The sequence below is a fragment of the Uloborus diversus genome, chromosome 1 (assembly GCF_026930045.1).
Source record: "Uloborus diversus isolate 005 chromosome 1, Udiv.v.3.1, whole genome shotgun sequence".
NCBI lineage: Eukaryota > Metazoa > Arthropoda > Arachnida > Araneae > Uloboridae > Uloborus > Uloborus diversus.
In genome coordinates this window covers 121,770,395-121,791,404 of record NC_072731.1, presented here as the reverse complement: position 1 = coordinate 121,791,404, position 21,010 = coordinate 121,770,395, and the positions used below count along the sequence as shown (strand labels likewise).

Here is a 21,010-nt window from a genome sequence, read left to right as displayed (position 1 = left end):
TTAATATGTTGTCAGTTACAAAACAATGTATACTGCTAAATATTTCTCAGCTAAAATATTTCTAGCGTTTGAAGTAGTACGAACGTAGTGACATCATTTCGTGGGTGTATAAGAAAATAATATCCCAATTACATTTTCATTTATCTATTATTTTTAACTGGTATCTTTTTTTTTCCTCGACACTCCAGAAAACTTTTCTGACGTGAGAACTGTGTCATTGCCAACCCTGCTCAAAAAAATTGCTTTATCACTTGTAAATAATAGTGATCTATATTCTGACTAACAGTTGATTTGTCGTTTCAGGTCGAGCTGTTGACATCACGACGAGTGATCGAGATAGATCGAAATACGGGCTACTGGCTCGCCTGGCCATCGAAGCTGGCTTCGATTATGTATCTTATGCTTCTAGAAGCCACATTCACGCAAGTGTTAAGTCAGGTGAGTTGTCTTTTGAAAATTTTTAAGTATTTGAGAACAATTTTATAACATAACAAAAACATTTAGAACAGCATTAATTCTAATAAAACTAATGTAAGTAGTACAGCGGTGGATACAAGGGGGAGGGGGGGGGGTCATGGGGTTGATGACCCTACTATCCCCTAAGCAGTTGACGATATTATGCGTCCACTTTGTGTTCAAACACTTTATGAATAAAATGTAAACGATTTCAGTATTTTTTTTTCAGTCCATTATTGTTTTTTTTTATATATATCGTATTATCCCGCATTATCCGGCATGCCGGAAAAAAACAAGGTTGACCAGCATGCCGGAAAATTTGAATTTTCTGGCATGCCGGATAATTCGAGGTTTATTCGCAAAACAGAACAAAAGTAAATGTCCCCATTCAGTTCCAATTAGAAATCAAACCACTGTTCGGGGAAAAAAAATAATAATGGATCCCGAAAGTAACCTTCTTTTTTAAAAAAAAATGTGTATTGCATATAATATGTGCTTGTTATTTATGGTAGGTGATCATTAATGGATTTTATTATATGCCAATGAAGTGATCAATTGAGAAGCAATCATCGTTACTGCAATTTGTTCATATTTAAAATATATATATATATATATATATATATATATATATATATATATATATATATATATATATATATATATATATATATATATATATATATATATATATATATATTTGGTTTCTTTTAGAGAGGCGAGTTTTGTTTTTATTTATTGAATAGCTATGGTAAATTCTTTAGCACTGGTTTAGAGGCGGTAATTTACTGCTTAAATGTTTGCTTACTTAGTTTTAATTGTAATTTTTATAAATGATTCGTTATTAAACAATATTTTTCTTTTAATTAATACAGAATTAAACTGTTTATTATCACTAATAAGATATGTATAGAACTTGTATTCAATTTAAAGCTGAACATATATATTTTTTCCCCTAACCTCGATTTTTCCGGCGTGCCGGAAAGGACCAGGCAAGTGTTATTGAAAATCTGGTGACCCCCGAATTTTGCGGAATGCCGGATAATGCGTAGTAATACGGTACATTGTTCATGTTTGAAATATTACTTCTTTTCATTGCTGCTAAAATTAATTAGCAACGTTTGTGCGTCATTAGGAGCCTTATTCCTAGCAGATTTGGGGGTTTTTATTGACACCCAGGCAATTTCAGAAAATGTTCTCACCGAAAACCATAGGATCATTCAAGGGGGGGGGCATTCTTTTTCACCACGCCCCTCTAAAATAGTAGTCAGTATTCGTCCCTGAATGTAAACAAGTAACTTATTCTTTGGACGTGCTCCGCATCTAATATAGACTTACCTCTACGTAGGTGATCTATAATTTATGTTACTCAAATTATGAATGCTTTTCCACGTAGCACATTCCTAAAACACCATCAATTAGGGTCACAGAAGCTTTTCAAAAACGTGTAAGAAATAAACGGGGGGGGGGGGGATAGGGAACTGTAAAGAAAGGGGGAGTCTCTGAAGGTCAAAGCAATTTATAATTCAACAGCAGATTGCTCTCCTTAAAAAATCAAATTGCACCCTGATGGGGTGCGTTTCCCCACATAAGGATGCATTGACTGAAAAATTTTAAACAAAACGGATTAAAGCTTGAACTATTCAGATTAAATAGGTTATTTTTATGAAATCAAAGTTGCTAATTCTAAAACTAAGAAAATTAAATAAACAAGCTTAAAAAAGGCTCAATATTACAACACAATTTTCAACTTATGTGGCATACATTTTGTGGTAACATAAGAAAAAATATCGAAAAAAAAAACGTGTCCTCAAGCAATTTATTGATCAAATGTAAACAAGCTGCTACTCAAGATTTATATGAAAAGAAAAGGATTGAAAACTACCCCTACCCTAGCAATTAAAGCAATATATATGGCATATTATTCTCAAGTTCAAAAGTTTAAAATATATATATATATATATATATATATATATATATATATATATATATATATATATATATATATATATATATATATATATATATATATATATATATATATATATATATATATATATATATATATATATATATATATATATTTTAAACTTATATATATATATATATATATATATATATATTTTAAACTTATATATATATATATATATATATATATATATATATATTTGCATCCTATCATTCATTACAGATTAAAAAGTACTTATGACATGCATCCTATTTGGGTTTAAAAAAGAAAAAAAAGTAAATTTATTTTATCATTTAGTTTTAAATTTTACCAAAAATAATTCGTCACATACACAAAACAAAAAACAATAGATTTTTTGAAGAGTAAAAATTTATAGGAGTAGCAATCAATTTTATTACATCGTGTGACTAAATACATAAGTAAATAATAAATAAATAAATGAACCTGTTAATGTTCATAATTCAGATAAATGACGTTTTAACAACCACTCTAATCTAAAATTTGCATATTCAAATTACAAATGTGAATCATTGCTGCTTATGTATGTGCTTACATTGCTGCATTATAGAAGCACATTTTTTATAATCATCCTGTCATAATCTTCTTAACTAGCTGTCCTGAAACCCTTATTGGGCAATACATCCTTCAAAAAATCTTACCACCTTTCATAGCTTGTTAAACAAAAGAAGAAAGCTAACACTTGGGGGAAACTTTCCGACCTTAGGGAAAAATCAGTGACTGCGGGGGGTCCAGGAAAATAAAATGGATTATGGATCATCAGGCCATTACAATCCCACTACTCCACCTCCCTAACTATCTCGCGCATGGAGGTCCCACTGCGATTTCTTTCTACCTTGAAACTTTGTAGCAGTGCAGTTCTCCCTTTCCACCGCTAGAGGGTGGCACTCGTAGGATGAGTTATGGTTTGGAGCGTGAAGTTCTTTTTTCTTTTCTTTTTGGCTAACAGAAATAAATATCGAATAGTAAAAAATTTAAAAAAAAATTAATTTTCCCGAAAAACATCTCGTTCAAATTAAATAAAGGACTATTTTAAACAATTGCTTCCCTGAAATAAATTAAGTTTCAATAGCATAGCAAAATGTGTTATTGTAATTTTAAATGCCATTGTCATGGGTGCCCACCAAGGAGAGGCCATAGTGCAGACCGGGCCATTAAAATTTTAAGGGGGTTGGGGTGTTTGGTGTATTCAAGGATATTTTTCTCTTATCTGGAGGGGGGGGGGGGTAGGATAGCCATTGCTCTTGGGGAGGATGGGCACCCCTGCTACTGTTGTCTAGCTATGTTTAAAGCAATATATCTTTGATTTATACAAATTGAATATAAGAAATGGGTTCAAATTTGAACATGAATTAGAAAAACATTGCATCTTAAAAATATGCATTATCTTGAAAAGTTTGTAAAATGGTGCAACTAGAATAAGCAGGGGAGCAACCAGAGGTGAGGTAGTAAAACTCCCACCCTACAACCTTTTCTTTCAAGCAAAGTTCCCATTTCTAGCATGTTAGTAGTGTAAAGAATGTTGTAAATCATGCACTTACAAACGCAGTCCCCCCCCCCCCCCCCCACACCTGCCCCGTGCCATTACAAAATTCTAATTGAACGATGAGCATATAGAATAAATTAAATTTTTCCGTCGCGCTAAATTACGTCAGAGCATGAGAAGTAATCCTAAAGAATGGGAGTGGGGCTTTTAATTCCTGAAAACTTTTAATTCTGCTCGCGTATCAGCTGCTTATCAAAGCACACACTTAACTTTAATTCACCATTCAAAGTTTTGTCAATTCAAATTGTAAGCACAATGCAGTTTGAAATATTATTATCGTATTATTTAGATTCAAACCCTGCTACTAAATTAGCATGCCTGAGGACTAAATGCTCTCACAGACGTTTGCTTACATCCAAGCACAGAACAGAAAGGTTCTATAAGTGACTTTTTGAATTAAATTAATGACTGTGGATGATTTTTAATGGCTCATCACTTTCAAGTTTTCGCGTTTGTGTAAGGGAAGGGGCGTAAGGGATACATGTATATGATACAGAAAAACAACGAACGAAACATACATACCTGTTTGAAAATATTATGTTTTTTAAAAAGTCTGAGAAGGGGGCATTTGTCCGTTGCCTTTCCTAATCAACACTTCAATTGATGCTCCTGCACCCCCACATTGTGTTCGTATAAAATATTCGTACCAAATGCAGGATGTTTTTACAAACGTTTGATCTTCAAGTTTTCACAATTTCATGTCATAACTATATATATATATATATATATATATATATATATATATATATATATATATATATATATATATATATATATATATATATATATATATATATATATATATATATATATATATATATATATATATATATATATATATATATATATATATAACTATATATATATATATATATATATAACTATATATATATATATATATATATATATATATATATATATATATATATATATATATATATATATATATATATATATATATATATATATATATATATATATATATATATATATATATATATATATATATATATATATATATATATATATATATACAGGTTCCTGGCGCAAATCGCGCCATTGAAATTTTTAGCGGGGGGGGGAGTTCATTTTATAGGCTTTTTGAACTTTTTTCTTGAGGGGGTGTGGGTATCTCGTAGTCCTGTTCCGTTCAGTGTTCAGTCAAGCATTTGCTTTGACAACTTTAAAATTAAAAATATAACATAGTGTCACAAAAGTGGCGCCATCTGTTCAGCATAATTGAAACTAAAGAACAATTTTACTTTAAAAGATCTCCTTTACATATTTCTATCTTTGCACAGCAACGCTTACAAGTTGCTTAAAAAAATAACGTGTTGCGTCGAAACACTTAAATACCCCTTCACAGGAATTTCCCTAAAATAACATTGTTGTTCAACTAGAAATTTCTTTTACATCTGAACAGTTCAAATACTCTTTCTGATAGATTTGAGCCTTCCTATTAGGATGGACTCCTGTTAATAAGGTTTTTTACTTGAAGATTAACCATTATTATTATTCAAAACTTTTTTTTATATTAATTCGATTGTGTGTTTCTGCAACAATATTTTTTAGACGAAGTTTTAATTGAAATATCTTATCACACAACTTAAATTTAGAAGTCTTGTTGTAGCTTTTCTTTACAGCTTTCTTCATACCCATTCAATGAATTTATACAAAACTCAAATTTAGGAGTGAGGGAATTTTTATCACTCTTGGATTTTAAAGGTAAATTCCTGATATGAGAGGAACTCCCCTTAACCTTCTCAGTTGGCATCCCTTTGTCTTAGCATTTTTGTGAAATAAATGTTTCTTTTATTCAGAGCGGTAATCTTTCTTTTTCTCTTCCAGAATCAGCATATGCATCTAGGTCAGGGGGTTGCTTTAGTGCAGACTCCATAGTGCAAACCCCTCAAGGTTCCCGAAATATGTCTGAACTGTCCATCGGTGATGAAGTACTGGTGGTAAATGGTGATATTGTGCAATTTAGTCCAATTATTATGTTCCTTGACAGAGACCCGAGTGAGATACGACTTTACGTCAAAATCAAGACACAGAGCTCAGAAATAACAATGACTCCGAGCCATCTGCTCTTTATAGCCAATGATTCACGGGGAAACGCTCCTGCCGGATCGAAGTTTCAGCAAGGCTTTCATCACGTGATTTTCGCTGAGGAAGTACAGCCTGGAGACTTTGTATATGTGAGCTTGAACTCTTCCAAAGAGCTTGTCCTTGAGCAAGTGCTCGAAGTAACAAAGACAATTGAGCAAGGTGTCTATGCACCGTTGACACACGTTGGGAACTTATTGGTCAACAATGTAGTTGCTTCTTGTTACGCCATCCTGAAGCAACAGTCCTTAGCTCACCTGGGGTTTGTGCCATACAGAGTAATGCATAACTTTTACAACGCTGCCACACATTTGCTACAAAAAATTGACGTGGCACCACTTCGTGCTCCAAAAAGCAGCTATAGGACTCGACAGCAATCAATAGGCATCCACTGGTATGCTGACTTGTTGTATAAAATGTTTTCATCGTTGTTACCAGAAGAGCTTCTTTACCCAATAGCATTTGACTAGAAGTCACCTAGTGCGAATCTTTGCTCCAACACACATGCAGTGATTCCTGAACATTCTCTCACGAAGTCTGAAGGATTTTTAAGCAATCATCTCACCAACTGTCAGCCAATTATTATCTTTTTATGTTCGTAGCATTATGTTTTTGTAGTTTAAACCGATGAATTTCACTTGTAAGGGAAATTGATGAAAAAAGTAAAAGTTGACGAAGATGCCAAATCGAAGAAGTATTTTAAGACATTGAAGCACACTTGTAAAGGAATTTTTTTATTTAGCAAAGTGTTCCGAAAGTGGGCGTACCCCCTATTTTCAATAAGCACAGTTACCTTGAAGTCTTGGAACGCAGGGCCTGATTACCGCACAGGCCTACTAGGCCTGGGCCTGGGGCCCCTTATTCCTAAGGGGCCCCAAATTACTTAAAGAATTATGCATAGCATTACAACTATACAAAAAATACACACATTTTTGAAATAATAGCCTTCAGGGGGCCTCCAAATTATTGTGGGCCTTGGGCCTCACTTTTAGTTAGTCGGCCTTGCTTAGAAGCTATAAATATTGTAAAAAAATTATCCATGTTGTTACACAGATGAATTCTAAGCCATTTTCTCGCAAATGTTTTGCTGCAAAACATCTCGGAACCTTCGAAATTCCGCCAAACATCTGAGAGAAAATGGCGCAGAATTCATCTGTGCTGCGAGATGAATGGTGTAATATCAATTTTTATGATTTCAAAGTAACTCTGTATTAAAAACATTTAACTGATAAAATACTGAAAGTAAAAGAAGGGGCGCGTCCATTTTTAGACTACTCTGTATACTCCTTTTTTCACTTCCTTTTTTTTCTTCATTTTTAACCCCTGTATTCTTCTGGCATGTCATTTACTATTTTCATTCGTTTATAATATTAAATCAGTCCTTTTTTCTGTCTAGTCATAAGCGTTTTAGTTGAAAAGTGGAAGAAAATATTGCTCTGTAAACGAATTTCTCTGTTTCATTTATCTGCATAATTTATTAAGTTAAGTAAATACGTAGAGTTTACTGTATAGTTATTATTTGTACATTATATTTTTAAATTATTTTATAATGCTTCTAAATCCATTTGCACTATGTTCTCCTACATTGGCATTGCATTAATTCATATGGAAAACGATGCAACTTGCAAGAAAAAGATGACACTATAATCTGTTTTCAACTCCATTTATTTACACATTTATACAAATATTTTGAATACATTGAAGCAGGGGTGCCCCTCCCCTTAGGGCAAGGGCGAACCCCCTCAATATCATGGAGACACCCCCAAAGCAAGAGCCCCAAAAATGAGAAAAATACCCCTCAACCCCCCCCCCCCCTCCTAAAAATTTCAATGGCGCAGTGCCATGGTCATGGCCCAAGTCTGTGCCATGACCTTCCCTAGGTGGGCACCCCTGATTTAAGTGATGTTTTAATTTTTAAGAAATAAATATGCATTTCATTAATATTATATGCATTGCATATTGTATGCAATGCACACAAAATTAATGTACTAGTGTGTTTGTATTGAAATGAAAAGCTCTAGAACTAAAATCAAGAAAAAGATTTTTTCTTGATTTTAGTTTGTATTTGCCTGAAACCGTTATTTTGAAAATCTGTTGTTCTTTTAATCGTGTTAATATATGATGCATAAGAACTTTTTCAAACTTTATTATGAATACAAATAAATTTTTGAAGAACTTAAATGTTTTTAATTTATACATGTAGAACATATTAAAATATTGAACATTTAGAGTCATTCTGTATTCCAATATTTATTTCAATGGATTTTAGAGATTTCAATACACTTAGAATGCATTATTTTTAATTTGTAATTTGTGTGTTTAGGAGCCCTGTAACTTTAAGAACTACAATAAGTTTTTATGCTTTTTTATATATTTGAAAACGAATTAAATTTGACTATGTAAAGCGAGTTTCACTCTTTGGGATCTGAAATCTCAGAAATTCTCGAGGAAATTACGAATCTGTTTTAAGATGCTTTTCTCTCCCCCTCCCCGGTTTCTTCTTTAAAAATATATGCTGAGTAAATATATCTCTTTTTTTTTTCTTTCTTTTGGTGATTGAAAATTTAGGCATCACTGCTTATTCATATTTTATTCTGTTTCAAATTTAAAAATGAGCATTATGCGTGTAAGGGTTTTACTTTTATTCAATGCTAAGAAACAGTTCTGGTTTAAAATTTCTACATTTCTACAAGAGCAAGATTGACTTTACCCGCATGTGTGTGAGGAACTAATGTATGATAACAACATTTACCTGAAAGTATTTTAACAAAATACAAGGAGAAAAATAAAAGCAAACGGATGCATTAATTTTTCTTTTTATTCATATTTAAAATAACTTAAACTAGACATCCGTGACACAAACAAATATTCCTTTTATTAGTACTTTTTTTTATTTTATTTGATATTTTACATTATGATACGTAATGGTTTCTTGTATTCAAATATGCAAAATCTGAAAGCCAAAGTTTAAAATCCCGGGATAGAAAGGTCAAACGTATACGTAAAAAATGTCACTCCCGTGCTCCGTAGGACAAAGAATGGTCCATTTTTAAATTGAAACAGAGTATAACTAGAGGAAAGGCTAAAATACGTAGCAGCCATTATTGGAGGAGCCATACTTAAAGAAACCGTGGAAAAATAAAACATCCTGACACAGACAGATTGTGCACAATGCTTAGGGACGAATCACATTCTTACTAAATTGTGACCATTTGTAAAAATATTTAAATTTCATATTGTGAATAATCTGTACAAAGCGTCTAAATTTTATATGTAATTTATCTGCAGTAGCTTTAAAAAAAAACTAATTGCAGTTTAAGTAAATGACATTCTTTTATATTTGTCGTTAACTTTCGTACATTTACTTAAAATGTTTGTAATTAAGAGATGGAATAAATATCTTTTTCATAAAAATGTGTGCATCGTATTTGTAATGTTTTTTTTTTTATAATTTTTTTTATTTTTCAATGAAATGGTGTCCTTAATCTAATTGTATATGCATGACCAAAACAAAATTGACTAAACCATATCGCTACTAAAACATTTTGCCACAGAAACTCTTATGAGTAAAGAATCTAACCGGCAATATGAAAGAAAATTGAATGAATTTCTTTTTTCACATTTTATCCTTTTGCATCTTTTTATCGTTTCTGCAGGTTCCTCGCAAGAGGTACCAAACCAACTGACTTATAACTTTTTAGACAGCTAGGCTCATATCAGTAAATCAATTTAAACGGTCTCTTGAAAATGTGGGGAAACACTGTGCTCCATATGAATTCTGGTTCTCTTACTAGATCATGAAACAGACAGCCTTTTTTAGCCTAGTGTGGAGACTATGCATATAGATAAATTTTACCTTTAATTTTCTCAGCGCGAGCCCATTTTTAAGCACGGCCCCATTGCCGTGGTACCCCTTAGCTTCCCCCCCCCCCTGTGTGGATCATCGTGACACGTGGCTTATTTTTCCTCTATAACTTTGCATCTGCGTGTTGTCTCTGTGGCGAATTTTAATATCTTGTAACAGTATTGCTAAAAACAAAATAAGTAAATAAATAAGTAAGCAAGTGAATAAATATTCAAAAATACTTTTAACAGAAAAAAAATGACAATTGTTTTTGTGAGTAGTGGAAACATCTGTCTGTTTCTCTTCCTCCCGTTTAGTTATAACTTTTGAGGGAATGGTCCTATTTCAATAAATGCTTGTTCGAAAGAGCTTGGCTAGGAACCTTTATTAACACGCTTTGTATTTTAGATCACCACTCTTTCGTTCAATGGGGTGGTTTCCTTCAGTCAAAAGTACTGCTTTTAGTCACTAAAATGAATCGAATGAGCAAAAAAAAAAAAAAAAAAACATGGGCCCAGAAAATACTTTTATTTTCCCAACAGGTTTTTTTTTTTAATTAATTTTTTTTTAATGTCAAATTTTTCAACGAAGGCGTGGTCTTTATGACGTCACAAATAATGCACTTTGCCACATCTTTCTACTACGTTTCCACGTTATGATAATCAAGCAGCGAATTAAAATTGCCCTCCACGCTTGCTATCAACCATATCGTTGCCAATACACGTGAGTAAAGATGCAAATCAAATATCTTGCACTGTGAATGGCAAGACAGAATGAATGGCATTTCATCATTTGTAATGTCATCGCCAGGAAATGTAAACAATGAAAGCTCACCGGTTTAAGTAATTTTTTAAAACTATTAAACTTAAACAAACTATTTAAAAAATGGTCAGATCCTATGTTTTTTAGCATACTCTTTCAGAAAAAAATACTTTTAAAATTTTGGAAACGACCCCATTTCAAAAAGGTAAAAAACACTGAACGTTAGAGCTAGAAGGGAAATTTAATAGCACCTACAGTGTTACTGATCTATCATGTAGACTTGGTCCACAAAAAAACAAATAAATAAAATAATAAATAAATGGTAAAAAAATTACATAGAACGGGTACAAAAAAAAAAGACAGTTTGACTTAATCACTTTATAGCTGTTTCTGAGCTGCTCAAATTACAATTTAACATTAGCATTTTGTTCACTAGAAACCTTTTTAAGTAAAAGAACAAAAAATATTTTCTTATTTTTGGTGCAGAGAAGATTTGCGTTAAAACGAGTTTAAAAGCGAAATGGATAGATAAAATTTTTTTAACAAGTAACGTATCTGAGAGTTGACGTGAACTAATGTCCAGCAACATGAGCGTTTTCGGAAACAAGCATGATTCTTGATTGGTCATAAAACACTGGTTCATTATTTTATTTCCAAAAAGATACGGCAACCAGAAATAACAGCATTCTTCATGATAAACAAGTCTGAGGCAGCAACAAGGCATCCTAGGTTGTCGGCCGTCCGCGTGCAAAGACCTAATGCGCCGCCCCTCAAGAGCAATTCGCATATACCCCTTCACTTAATTCACTTAACATCCGTATCCATCTTCCTTCACATTTCTGTATCAAGGTCTAATTTTTAAAATATTAAAAGAAAAACAGAAAAAGTATGAATTCATAAAAAGTAAGAAACGTTTTATAGCAAGAAACTTCTTAGGTACAATTTATATCTTTAAAGAAAGTAAAAGAAACCTGAAGAAATTCCATACCGATTTATTTTCCGGAATTGAAATCATTTTTAGACTATTTTTGGAAAGGGACTTTTTTTGGGGGGCTCCCAGGCGGATATTTCTGAAAGCGCAATTTTATATTTATCTTTGGTGACGGTAAGAAAACTCGGATGCTTTTTCTGGATATTTTTCGATGTTATTATCTAAAAAATACAATTATAGATTATCTATAGTAATGCTAGGGGAATGTCCTAGCTTCGTGAAAAGTTACAAAAGTCAGGACAGGCACGTAGCTAGAACTTTATTAAGGGGGGGGGGGGGGGTTCCAAGGTTGTACGAACTTCAAAAGAGGAGGCATGCTAAAGCAGAATTAGTAACACATATTTACGTTGAAAAATAAATCCAATTAAAACTAAGTATGAGTATATGATAATTAACTAAAATTAATTAAATAATTGAAATTGATAGAGCAATTAGTTAGAATTAGTTTTAAAAAAAATTATATTAAGTGGCAAAGAAATTATTGTCAGTTTATAAAATTAACATTAAACTAAAAGTTATGCCATACTAAGTTTCCAAACATGGATAGAAAAATTACATCACATAAGATTCTTCTGTTCTGATGCTTTGAAAATGAGTGATATAATTCCTATTAATAAAAAGTTCACAATAAAAGAAAATCGGAAAACGAAAACTGTTCTAGGGATAACTTGGAAAATGCAGGTGATAATTCAATAAAATATTAAAGCTTTGTTTTATATTTCAGCAAAATCTTGGGACCGTAGACTCACAATTCAGTAAGATTTAAAAGTACGAATTTCAAATAATTACTTTTAAATTACATGTGTTAATATGGCCGAACGCAATTTCACAAACTAATCACAGTAAAATATTCGAGTAATTTTCAATTTCATTCTTCGCTTTATAAAATTTTGATACAGCGAAAAGTAATTTCGTTGCATCAACTTCAAATTTTATTTATTCACTTATTTTACCTTCAAACACAAATTCTTTTTGGGCATTTAATATGTTTCATGGTCATGTTTAAATATTGGGTGGAAAAACATCCGTAAAAAATCTAGTTTGTTTCTCACAAAGGAGAGAGAAGTTTCTCAATGTTATCTTGAGCTAAAAATAAGACACAAATGTTCAAAAAAAAAAAAAAAAACGAACTTTTTCAGGATTATAGTTTAAAAGTTGTTCGCTTCTGGGGACATAAGTATTCTATTATTGTTTAAAAAAACTAAAAGTTTAAATAAGATTATTAATCAAAATATAAAAAGAATCTGAAATGAATCATCCCAAAAATATAAAGAACAAAAATAAATTAATTAATAATTAATGTTCATTTCTTCTCATCCTCAAACACACGAAATGTGCAGAATTTCTTTTTCGTTGCTGTCTGAACTAAATTTTTAAATGGGAAAACACATTAACACATAAAATTGCTCGCATTGTTAAGAAACCTTTAAAGGGGAACTACAACTTATCTAGTTTGTGTAAACTTAATTTTCTCATGATTATAAATTTCAGGGATGCACCCCACTCTGGCTGTCCTTTGTGCAGAATGTGCCTAGGAAATCAAGTTCAAACGGGAAAAGAGTCAAAACAAAAAAGAAAGAAAGAAAACCACGCCAATGAGACTGGGGGTGCGGCGAAAGTGACAATAAATGTTTGTTTTCATTTACTTTGCCGATGGCAATCTGGTGGATCAAGGGAAAGGGGCCGAATTTCAAGATCACAAACCAGCTGAGTTGAAAGCAGAAACGGAAATTCGTCATTTTCAGATGGAGTACGCGACACAGCAAAAGAAAGACGGCAAGAGGGAATGGCAGTTTCGCGAGGTTCTCGTGTTCTGAATTGACTCGGATGCGGGAAAATTACCGATTAATGGGTGATTTTTAAGGGGAATATTTAAGGGGAAAATACCAGATTTCATAAAAATTTTCTCATTTGAAAATTTTTGTTGACGTGAGGTGCAACAACTGACAAAAAGTAGACAGTGATCTTTCGGGAGGGGGGGGGGGTCCGGACCCCATGGACCCCCCCTCCCTTGGCTACGTCCTTGGTCAGGAGGTACTCCTATAATTTTAGGAATTTTTAGAAAATCCCGAAATCGTACTTTAGGCATTGTTTGACAACGATAGGACAGCGAGCGGGTTAATGTTCGGTGTGCCCTCACGAACTGTTTCTTGAAACTGAAGTCAATATTAGACTAGTTCAGGGAAGGAAGGGTTTAGTGGCTCCTCGTAACCGTCTAAAAACGAAATTTTAAGCTATCCATGATTAGGTTGGAGAAAAGGAGGATCCGATGGCCGTTCTCTGAAAGGTATTCCCAACTGATGTTTGAAAAACACAATTTTAGTTTGTTTTTGAAGACGTTAGGTGAGAGGGGGGATCAGGGGCCTCTCTAGAGACGCTAATTCAGACTATCCTTAGTAGTAATGTTACAGAATGGGTTCCGGCGCCCTTCTCCGCAAAATTTTCAAAATTAAAATCCTAAAAATGTCTTTAAGCAATTTTTGATGACGTTAGGAGAAAAGTCAGGGTTTGGGGGCTTTCCCCAGGAAACTCATTTTGGACTTTGGAGCCATCATTAGGGATTTCAGACATGGATGGACTCCTGGAACTCCCCCCTTAGAAACTTCTTAGAAACTTCTCCCTCAACTCTTAGAAATTGAAGCTTCAAAAAAAAAAAAAAATAAATAAATAAATAAATAAATAAATAAAAAATAAATAAATAAATAAATAAAAACATTTTAGGCTATATTTGATTAAGGTAAGTCAGAAGGGGAGAATAAGAGACTAAGATCGAGCCTGTAAGATGGCGGTTCAACCAACGAAATTTTCTGAAATTAAATTCCTAAAGACACAATTTTTAGCATTCTTTAGTCACGTGAAGGAAATCATGGCCTCCTTTTGATTATAGGGCTAAACTTGAATTCGCCACCCGCGGTAAGGGCCCTGTCCTCCTATCTGATCTAAAATCGGGCAGTTCAATCGTGAATTAAACTCTTTCTAGGAAAAAAAATGCTGTAAAGGGGAAATTTTCAAAATTTTAGTTTGTTATTCAGATCTATTTGACTCTCAGGGAAGTCACAATTTTCCATTGTCTCTCCTTGGATCCACGACAGTTTAAAGCGGAATTTCTTGCTTGAAATGCTTGCTAGAGTATCTTACCAGAATATTTTTTAAATAAATTACTTTCAAATAAAAAAAACCGACTTCAAAAAACAAAGGGGAACTAAAAAGAAAAAAATAATTGGTCCTACTTACATAGGATTTCCTACCCAAACGTATTAATCAAATTTACTTTACCATTCCGGTACAAAAATCAACTAAACTAAACACCCAATTATAAAATAAACACTGATTTTAATTACTATACGATGAATTATTTTAATACCTAACTAATTATATACGATCTCTTCATTTTTAATAACCATTTGAAGTCGGGGCCTCCTATAAACTACTATCCAACGTAACTGAGTAAGTTTAGTTTTAAAGACTTGCCACTTTTTGTTAAATTAGTAATAAACTCAGATTTGGTGGGCTGTCAGTTGCGTTACGTAGTAGTTTATAGGAGGCCCCTACTTCAAATGGTTATTAAAAATTAAGAGATCGTACATAATTAGTTAGGTATTAAAATAATTCATCGTATAGTAATTAAAATCAGTGTTTATTTTATAATTGGGTATTTAGTTTAGTTGATTTTTATACTGGAATGGTAAAATAAATTTGATTTATACGTTTGGGTAGGAAATCCTATGTAAGTAGGACCAATTTTTTTTTTCTTTTTAGTCCCACTTTGTTTTTCGAAGTCGGTTCTTTTTTATTTGAAAATAATTTATTTTTTGCTTTTTAGTGGTGTAAATATAAAATAAGTACGGAGGGTAGAGTATGTGGTACACTCCTTACATACATCTCAAGTGAGAAAGCGTCGAGCACAGGAGTCTGAAAACAGCTAAGATGAGCAAAATAGAGAAAGAAATAGACCACAGCGTCTCGGAGACTTCCGAAGACTGTGAAGAAAGGCTTTTATAAATGCGAAATTATTTACAAAGAAAATCGTCTTCATCATCAGTTTCACTGTATTAAAGTATGCTTTCCGAAAAAAGTTCACGAGTCACGAAAAAACAACAGAAATCGCTTTAACTTTGAACATAGAATTTGAAGAGTTCTCTTGATTTTTCAAGGATCCCATCTTCAGATATGACCTGATGACCATGGGATCACCTGGGAAGTATATAATTTTTCAAATGAGAAAAAAAAAATTAAAAAATCCCGAATTCGGCTATGCGTGTTTGAGTTTACAGGGGACATACATTAAAAGATTCCGACGAGTTGAGGACGTCTTTTTTGAAGTCGGTTAAAAAAAGAAAAAAATCTTAATGCGCATAACATTTTATACGATTGGCACTAAACACTGATCTTTGTTTCTCTTCAGGATTTATTTGTGCGCTTATTTAGTTAGCCATTTAAATGTCAATGGTTTTCCTAACTATTTTATATTTCACAATAATACGTATCACGCAACTTGTGAAAAAAGTCACATTTCTCTTTACTTGTCCCCGTTATAGATCAACACCGCACTAGAAACAGAATATCTACTGTGATGTTGTATATATGAAGATCAAAATACTACTAGAGCAATGACATTAAGTGAATTTCCTGTTTGCTTCAGAGGAGTCTTTATTCAAAATTTGCGATATGACTACTAATGATTAATACAAGGAAAATATTTAGGTGGGGGTATTCCCCCAAAGCAAGAGCCCCTCTAAAAAGAAAAAAATACCTCTCACCCCCCCCCCCCGCCAAGGGGCACCCCTGATAAATATTGACTTTTTATGATACTTTCTTTAACACTGTGTAAAGAAAGTACCTTTGGTTTTTGGCATGCTTTTAACAATGGATTTTATATTTCATCGTTTAACATTGAAATTAAATGATGTTTATTGTTTTTTGCCCATAACTTTTTTCTGAAGAACAAATGTGGTGAAGCAAAGATTGGGACCTAATTTAGATTACTCTCATCCGTTAAAAAAAAAAAGAAAAAAAAAAAAAAACCCTAAAAAATCGTTTCATTAAGTGAGACACTATGGATTCACATACAACAAAGCGCGAGTAAGAAATTTGAAGAGTTTCCTCAAATTCTCCAGGATCCCTCATACCCGGAGTTGCAAATCATCAGACGACCGGGAGAAGTATACCGTTTCAAACAGAAAAAGAATTTTCCTAATCGGTCCAGGCGTCTTCTAATAATCGGAGAGCATAGTACATAAAAAATTCCAACGAAGTCTGTTAATTAGTATTGCCATAACTGTAAATTAAACGACGACAACATGAAATATTAAATCTAGAATACCTGTCAAACTTCAGAAATCGGACACAAGTTACGATATATTTATTAAGGAATCTAAATTTAATCGTAGGCAGGGGGGGGGGGGGATTTTTGTCTTCCATTCCCCTTGAATTGAAATATTTCAAAACTGAAATATTAAAAAAAAAACTTTTTAATGACTAAATGAAGTTGTTAACAAAAAATTTTTTTATATTAAAATAATTAATTCAACTATTTTCGAAGCAAAATACATTTAACTTACTGATTTACTACATAAGTAATAAATGCATTAGTAAGACTGTAATTACTACATGAAGTACATGGCTGATGTTAAGACTAATGTAAGCATTTACGTTCGGCAGTCATGTGAAAATGGTATTGCAGCAATGCATTTGAATGTTTGAATCTGAGACTCGTTTACGCAGGGTCAACAAGAGACCATGTCAGCCAAGTGGAAAACTAGGGGTCTGTTCCTTGAGGGGTCATGGCTCAGAGAGTTTTATGAGGAGAGTGGGGGCTGGTGACCAAACTAACAAGGGGTTCGCCTTAACTCCCGGCTGCCCTGCCTTTACCCCAAAAGTAAACCAATTCCCACTACTATTCGGCAGCCCTGAAAGAGCTACAGTCTAGAGGGAAAATAAATCCAAGTTTTAAAATTTCAAGGTTTCCAACTCTAATTACTATGTATATCCATTTCCAGGGCTAGCAGGCCACTTGTGAGCCAGATTCAGAGTTTTTGCACCTGCACGAGCGGACATCCGTCCCGGGCAAGAGCGAAGACTCAAGTGCGCCGGAAACTGAGCTTTTGCTGCATTAAAATGCTTTTTTTTTTTTTTTTTTTACACTTTTATTAAGTACAGGTTTCCCTCGTAAAACGCGGTTAAATCGTTCTGCGTGGTATCGAAACTGTGTTATACGAGACTTTTTTTAAAATAACATTTTTACTTGTTTTTGATACTAATTATGTATGTGCATGAGAAAAAATCAGGTTAAGATGCATCGTGTTATATCGAAACCGTGTTATACGATACTTAGAAATAATGTAAATCAAGGGATGTGTACCGTGTTTTAACAAAACCAATTTCATAAAAACAAAGTAAAAACTTATAAAAGTTATCAACTATTAACAGAATGTATTAAACAAAAATGAAATTATGAAATTCCATCTTTTTTAAACATAACATTTGAGTTATATCAAAACCATAAAGTATTAATTTCAAGTTTCGTACCGTGTAATATCGAAACCGTGTTATGCAAGCGACGCCTGTATTTTACTTAAATAGTTCTAAAAATACTAACACATTCCTATCTTTTGTGATAAAAGGAAAGATAACATGGTCCGTCTCTTTGGACAACCCGGTCCCTGTTTCTCTACCCTCTGTGCGGCCTTGGTCAGGCCCAAATCTATATACTTGCAGACCCCGCAGTGTAGGGGTGGGGGAGGGGTTACTAAAAGGACCCACGGCCCTTAGTGACATAGAAATTTAATAGACAATTAGCAGCACTGCTCATTTTTTGCAGGGGCCCCCAAAATTTATAGGTCCCGGCTCGGCCGTGATCATACTATAGTTTTTTATTGTTTGTATTACAGTACAGTATTAGAGGGTGTAATTAGTTTTCATAAATTTGTATTTGAATAAAATTTCTTTTTTGAAGCTACACTTATTTGAGAATAACAATAAATTAGTTTACAGTTTACCGATGGAAAAACAACTGACTTGCCTTAATAACAAAGAAGACATACTACAATCAAACTTGTTTAAACGAAACCAGAGACTTTTTATGATCTAAATCAGCTAAAATAAATAAAATGTGTTTAGTCAAAGTGAGGAGAATTTGTTTCTGCACAATGTGTATCACCTTTTCAAAACTGGTTGAATCTTATACTTGATGTGGGAATGTATTTTTTAGAGAAACTAACAAGTTCGAAACAGATATTATAGTTGGCAATTTAAATTCATAATTCCCTAAGTAAAATTCAGTTGTTCTTGGGAGAAAAATATTGGAAAATCTTTGATCTTTGTCAGATTCATTCGCGTCATATTATTGTCAAATTTTCCTTTTCCTTTAAACATCAAAAACATCATGAGTTTTATTCAAAACAAATACAAACAAGTAGAACATACATGAGGAACATATGACGCTTTTCTTAAACGGCAACATTTTTCATTCAATTTGCTTTTTTTCCCAATTGAAGAGCTAGAAATTGAAAAAAATATAGCACAGAAAGAATCCATAACGCGAGATTCACCATCAAAACAAATATTGCATCTTCACGACTTTCACCCCTCTCTTGAAAATAATACTCTGATTGGTTGATATTCAAGTACTTGCGATTATCATCGACCAGTATCTCCTGCGCCAACTTTTAACTTGCGATTATCCTAAATGTTTCACTTGAATTCGACATCCAACAGCGATTGCAAATCTGGACGATTGCGATTGTCTTTCTTTGCGATTGTGTAATGTTTCACTTGAATCCGGCCGATAATTGCTCAAAAATGTCACGTGCTTACATCAACCAGCCAGAATTGCGTTCGACCGTAGATCAACCGGTGAGGCTCACAAAACGACATCGTAGCTCTAAAGAAGGGGCCGTGGTAGCCTGATCGGTAGGGCATTGGACTCGGGGCCGGAGGGGCTCGGGTTCGATCCCCGCTGGTCGAAGACCCACCGTCGTCATTAAAGGGGACTGGGCGACGTTAAATATGCTCGTGGTCTCAATGTCCTCCAAGTGAAACGATACCTCTGGGGGTGCTAGTACCAGGTAGCTATTAGCTCTTGGACTAGTTCTAAATTCTCATTAACTGTTCGATCCGGTGATGGTGCTGCCATCTATCGGTATATAAAATAATGGAGGCAAGGCACTAGTATGCAGACCTCGACATAAATACAGTTGTAGTCAGTTGTGACTCTAGAATAGAATAGAATAGAATAGCTCTAAAGAACGCTGCGGTTAGCCACCGGTTACTCACCGGTAGATCAGTGAGGTTTGTCGAACGCAAGCTCAACTCATTATAAGTTTCATTTTGAGTGGCAATGGCAATAATTTTTCCTGTTCGCCGGCGCAATACACATTCATGTCCGTAAATGAAGAATAGTAAACATTGATGTATAATATAAAATAGGTTCATTTTATTATTAAGGTATGTCTTAATGGTTAATTTTAATTAATTTTTCGCATAAAATATTGTTTTTTATAGCCATATAACTATGTATCAACATGGTTAATGAAATCTAAAAATTGAAAAGGGTAAAAAATAAGTAGTATTTTCCTTGGAAGATATGAAGAAGTGACTACTATCTGTCATTTTTATTGGCGAACTTAAAATGGGAAATATTTTTTTGCCCTAAAATTTTCTCAAGGTTTACATTATTCTGAAAAGTTTAACAATCGTTTTGAAATTGCAGTTTCAAATCGGATGCTTGGTTAATGTCATGCCAAAGGACAGTTAATTTTGAAAGCGCTCTAGTCTCACTAAAAGTTATTTGCATATTGTGGTCAAACTTGGTCATCTTGTCGAGCAACAAAGAGCTTGGGAAGCCTTTGTAAGAACGTATTGTATGAAATATTCGTATGAATTTGAACTTGATAATGTTTCATGCTCTAAAATTTTATACTTGACTGAAAAATCATATTCTCCTGCTTTAATACTTTCCAAAGTTTTCAAAAATAAATTGGAAAAAAAGATTACGATGAAATGCATGCTTGATTATTGTTGAATCTTGGTCTTGTATATTAAGATAGAAATTTATTGCAATGTTCGAAGTAATCGGTAATGCTGTAACTTTGAAAAAAAAAAAAATTCTCGTGGAAGTTTTGAACCAATGTCAAAGCAGTCTCGCTAATGTTTTCAAAAAGTACACTGACCATTTCTATGCCTTAGGCCTGTATGATGAAGCAATTGTTTCTGCCCAAAATTTACGGGATAAAACAATGACAAGTGATGCATTATTTTCTACAGCCTACATTTTTAACCTCAAAGAAAGTTGAGGATGCTAAGAAATGTTTGGAAAAAGCT

The 21,010-nt window shown here is 33.2% G+C and overlaps 2 protein-coding genes across 2 annotated transcripts in view; both read left to right on the top strand.

Annotated features, from left to right (window-relative positions):
* Positions 1 to 6,562, top strand: part of LOC129234613 (sonic hedgehog protein-like) — a 94,603-nt gene extending 88,041 nt beyond the window's left edge. The window contains exons 3-4 of the mRNA XM_054868647.1: positions 304 to 438; positions 5,835 to 6,562. Of these exons, the coding sequence (XP_054724622.1) occupies positions 304 to 438; positions 5,835 to 6,562 (863 nt within the window). The remainder of the gene's footprint in view (positions 1 to 303; positions 439 to 5,834) is intronic.
* Positions 6,563 to 20,013: 13,451 nt separating this feature from the next.
* Positions 20,014 to 21,010, top strand: part of LOC129220931 (39S ribosomal protein L37, mitochondrial-like) — a 40,890-nt gene continuing 39,893 nt past the window's right edge. Inside the window, exon 1 of the mRNA XM_054855370.1 lies at positions 20,014 to 20,134. The gene's annotated coding sequence lies outside the window, so the exon portion shown is untranslated. The remainder of the gene's footprint in view (positions 20,135 to 21,010) is intronic.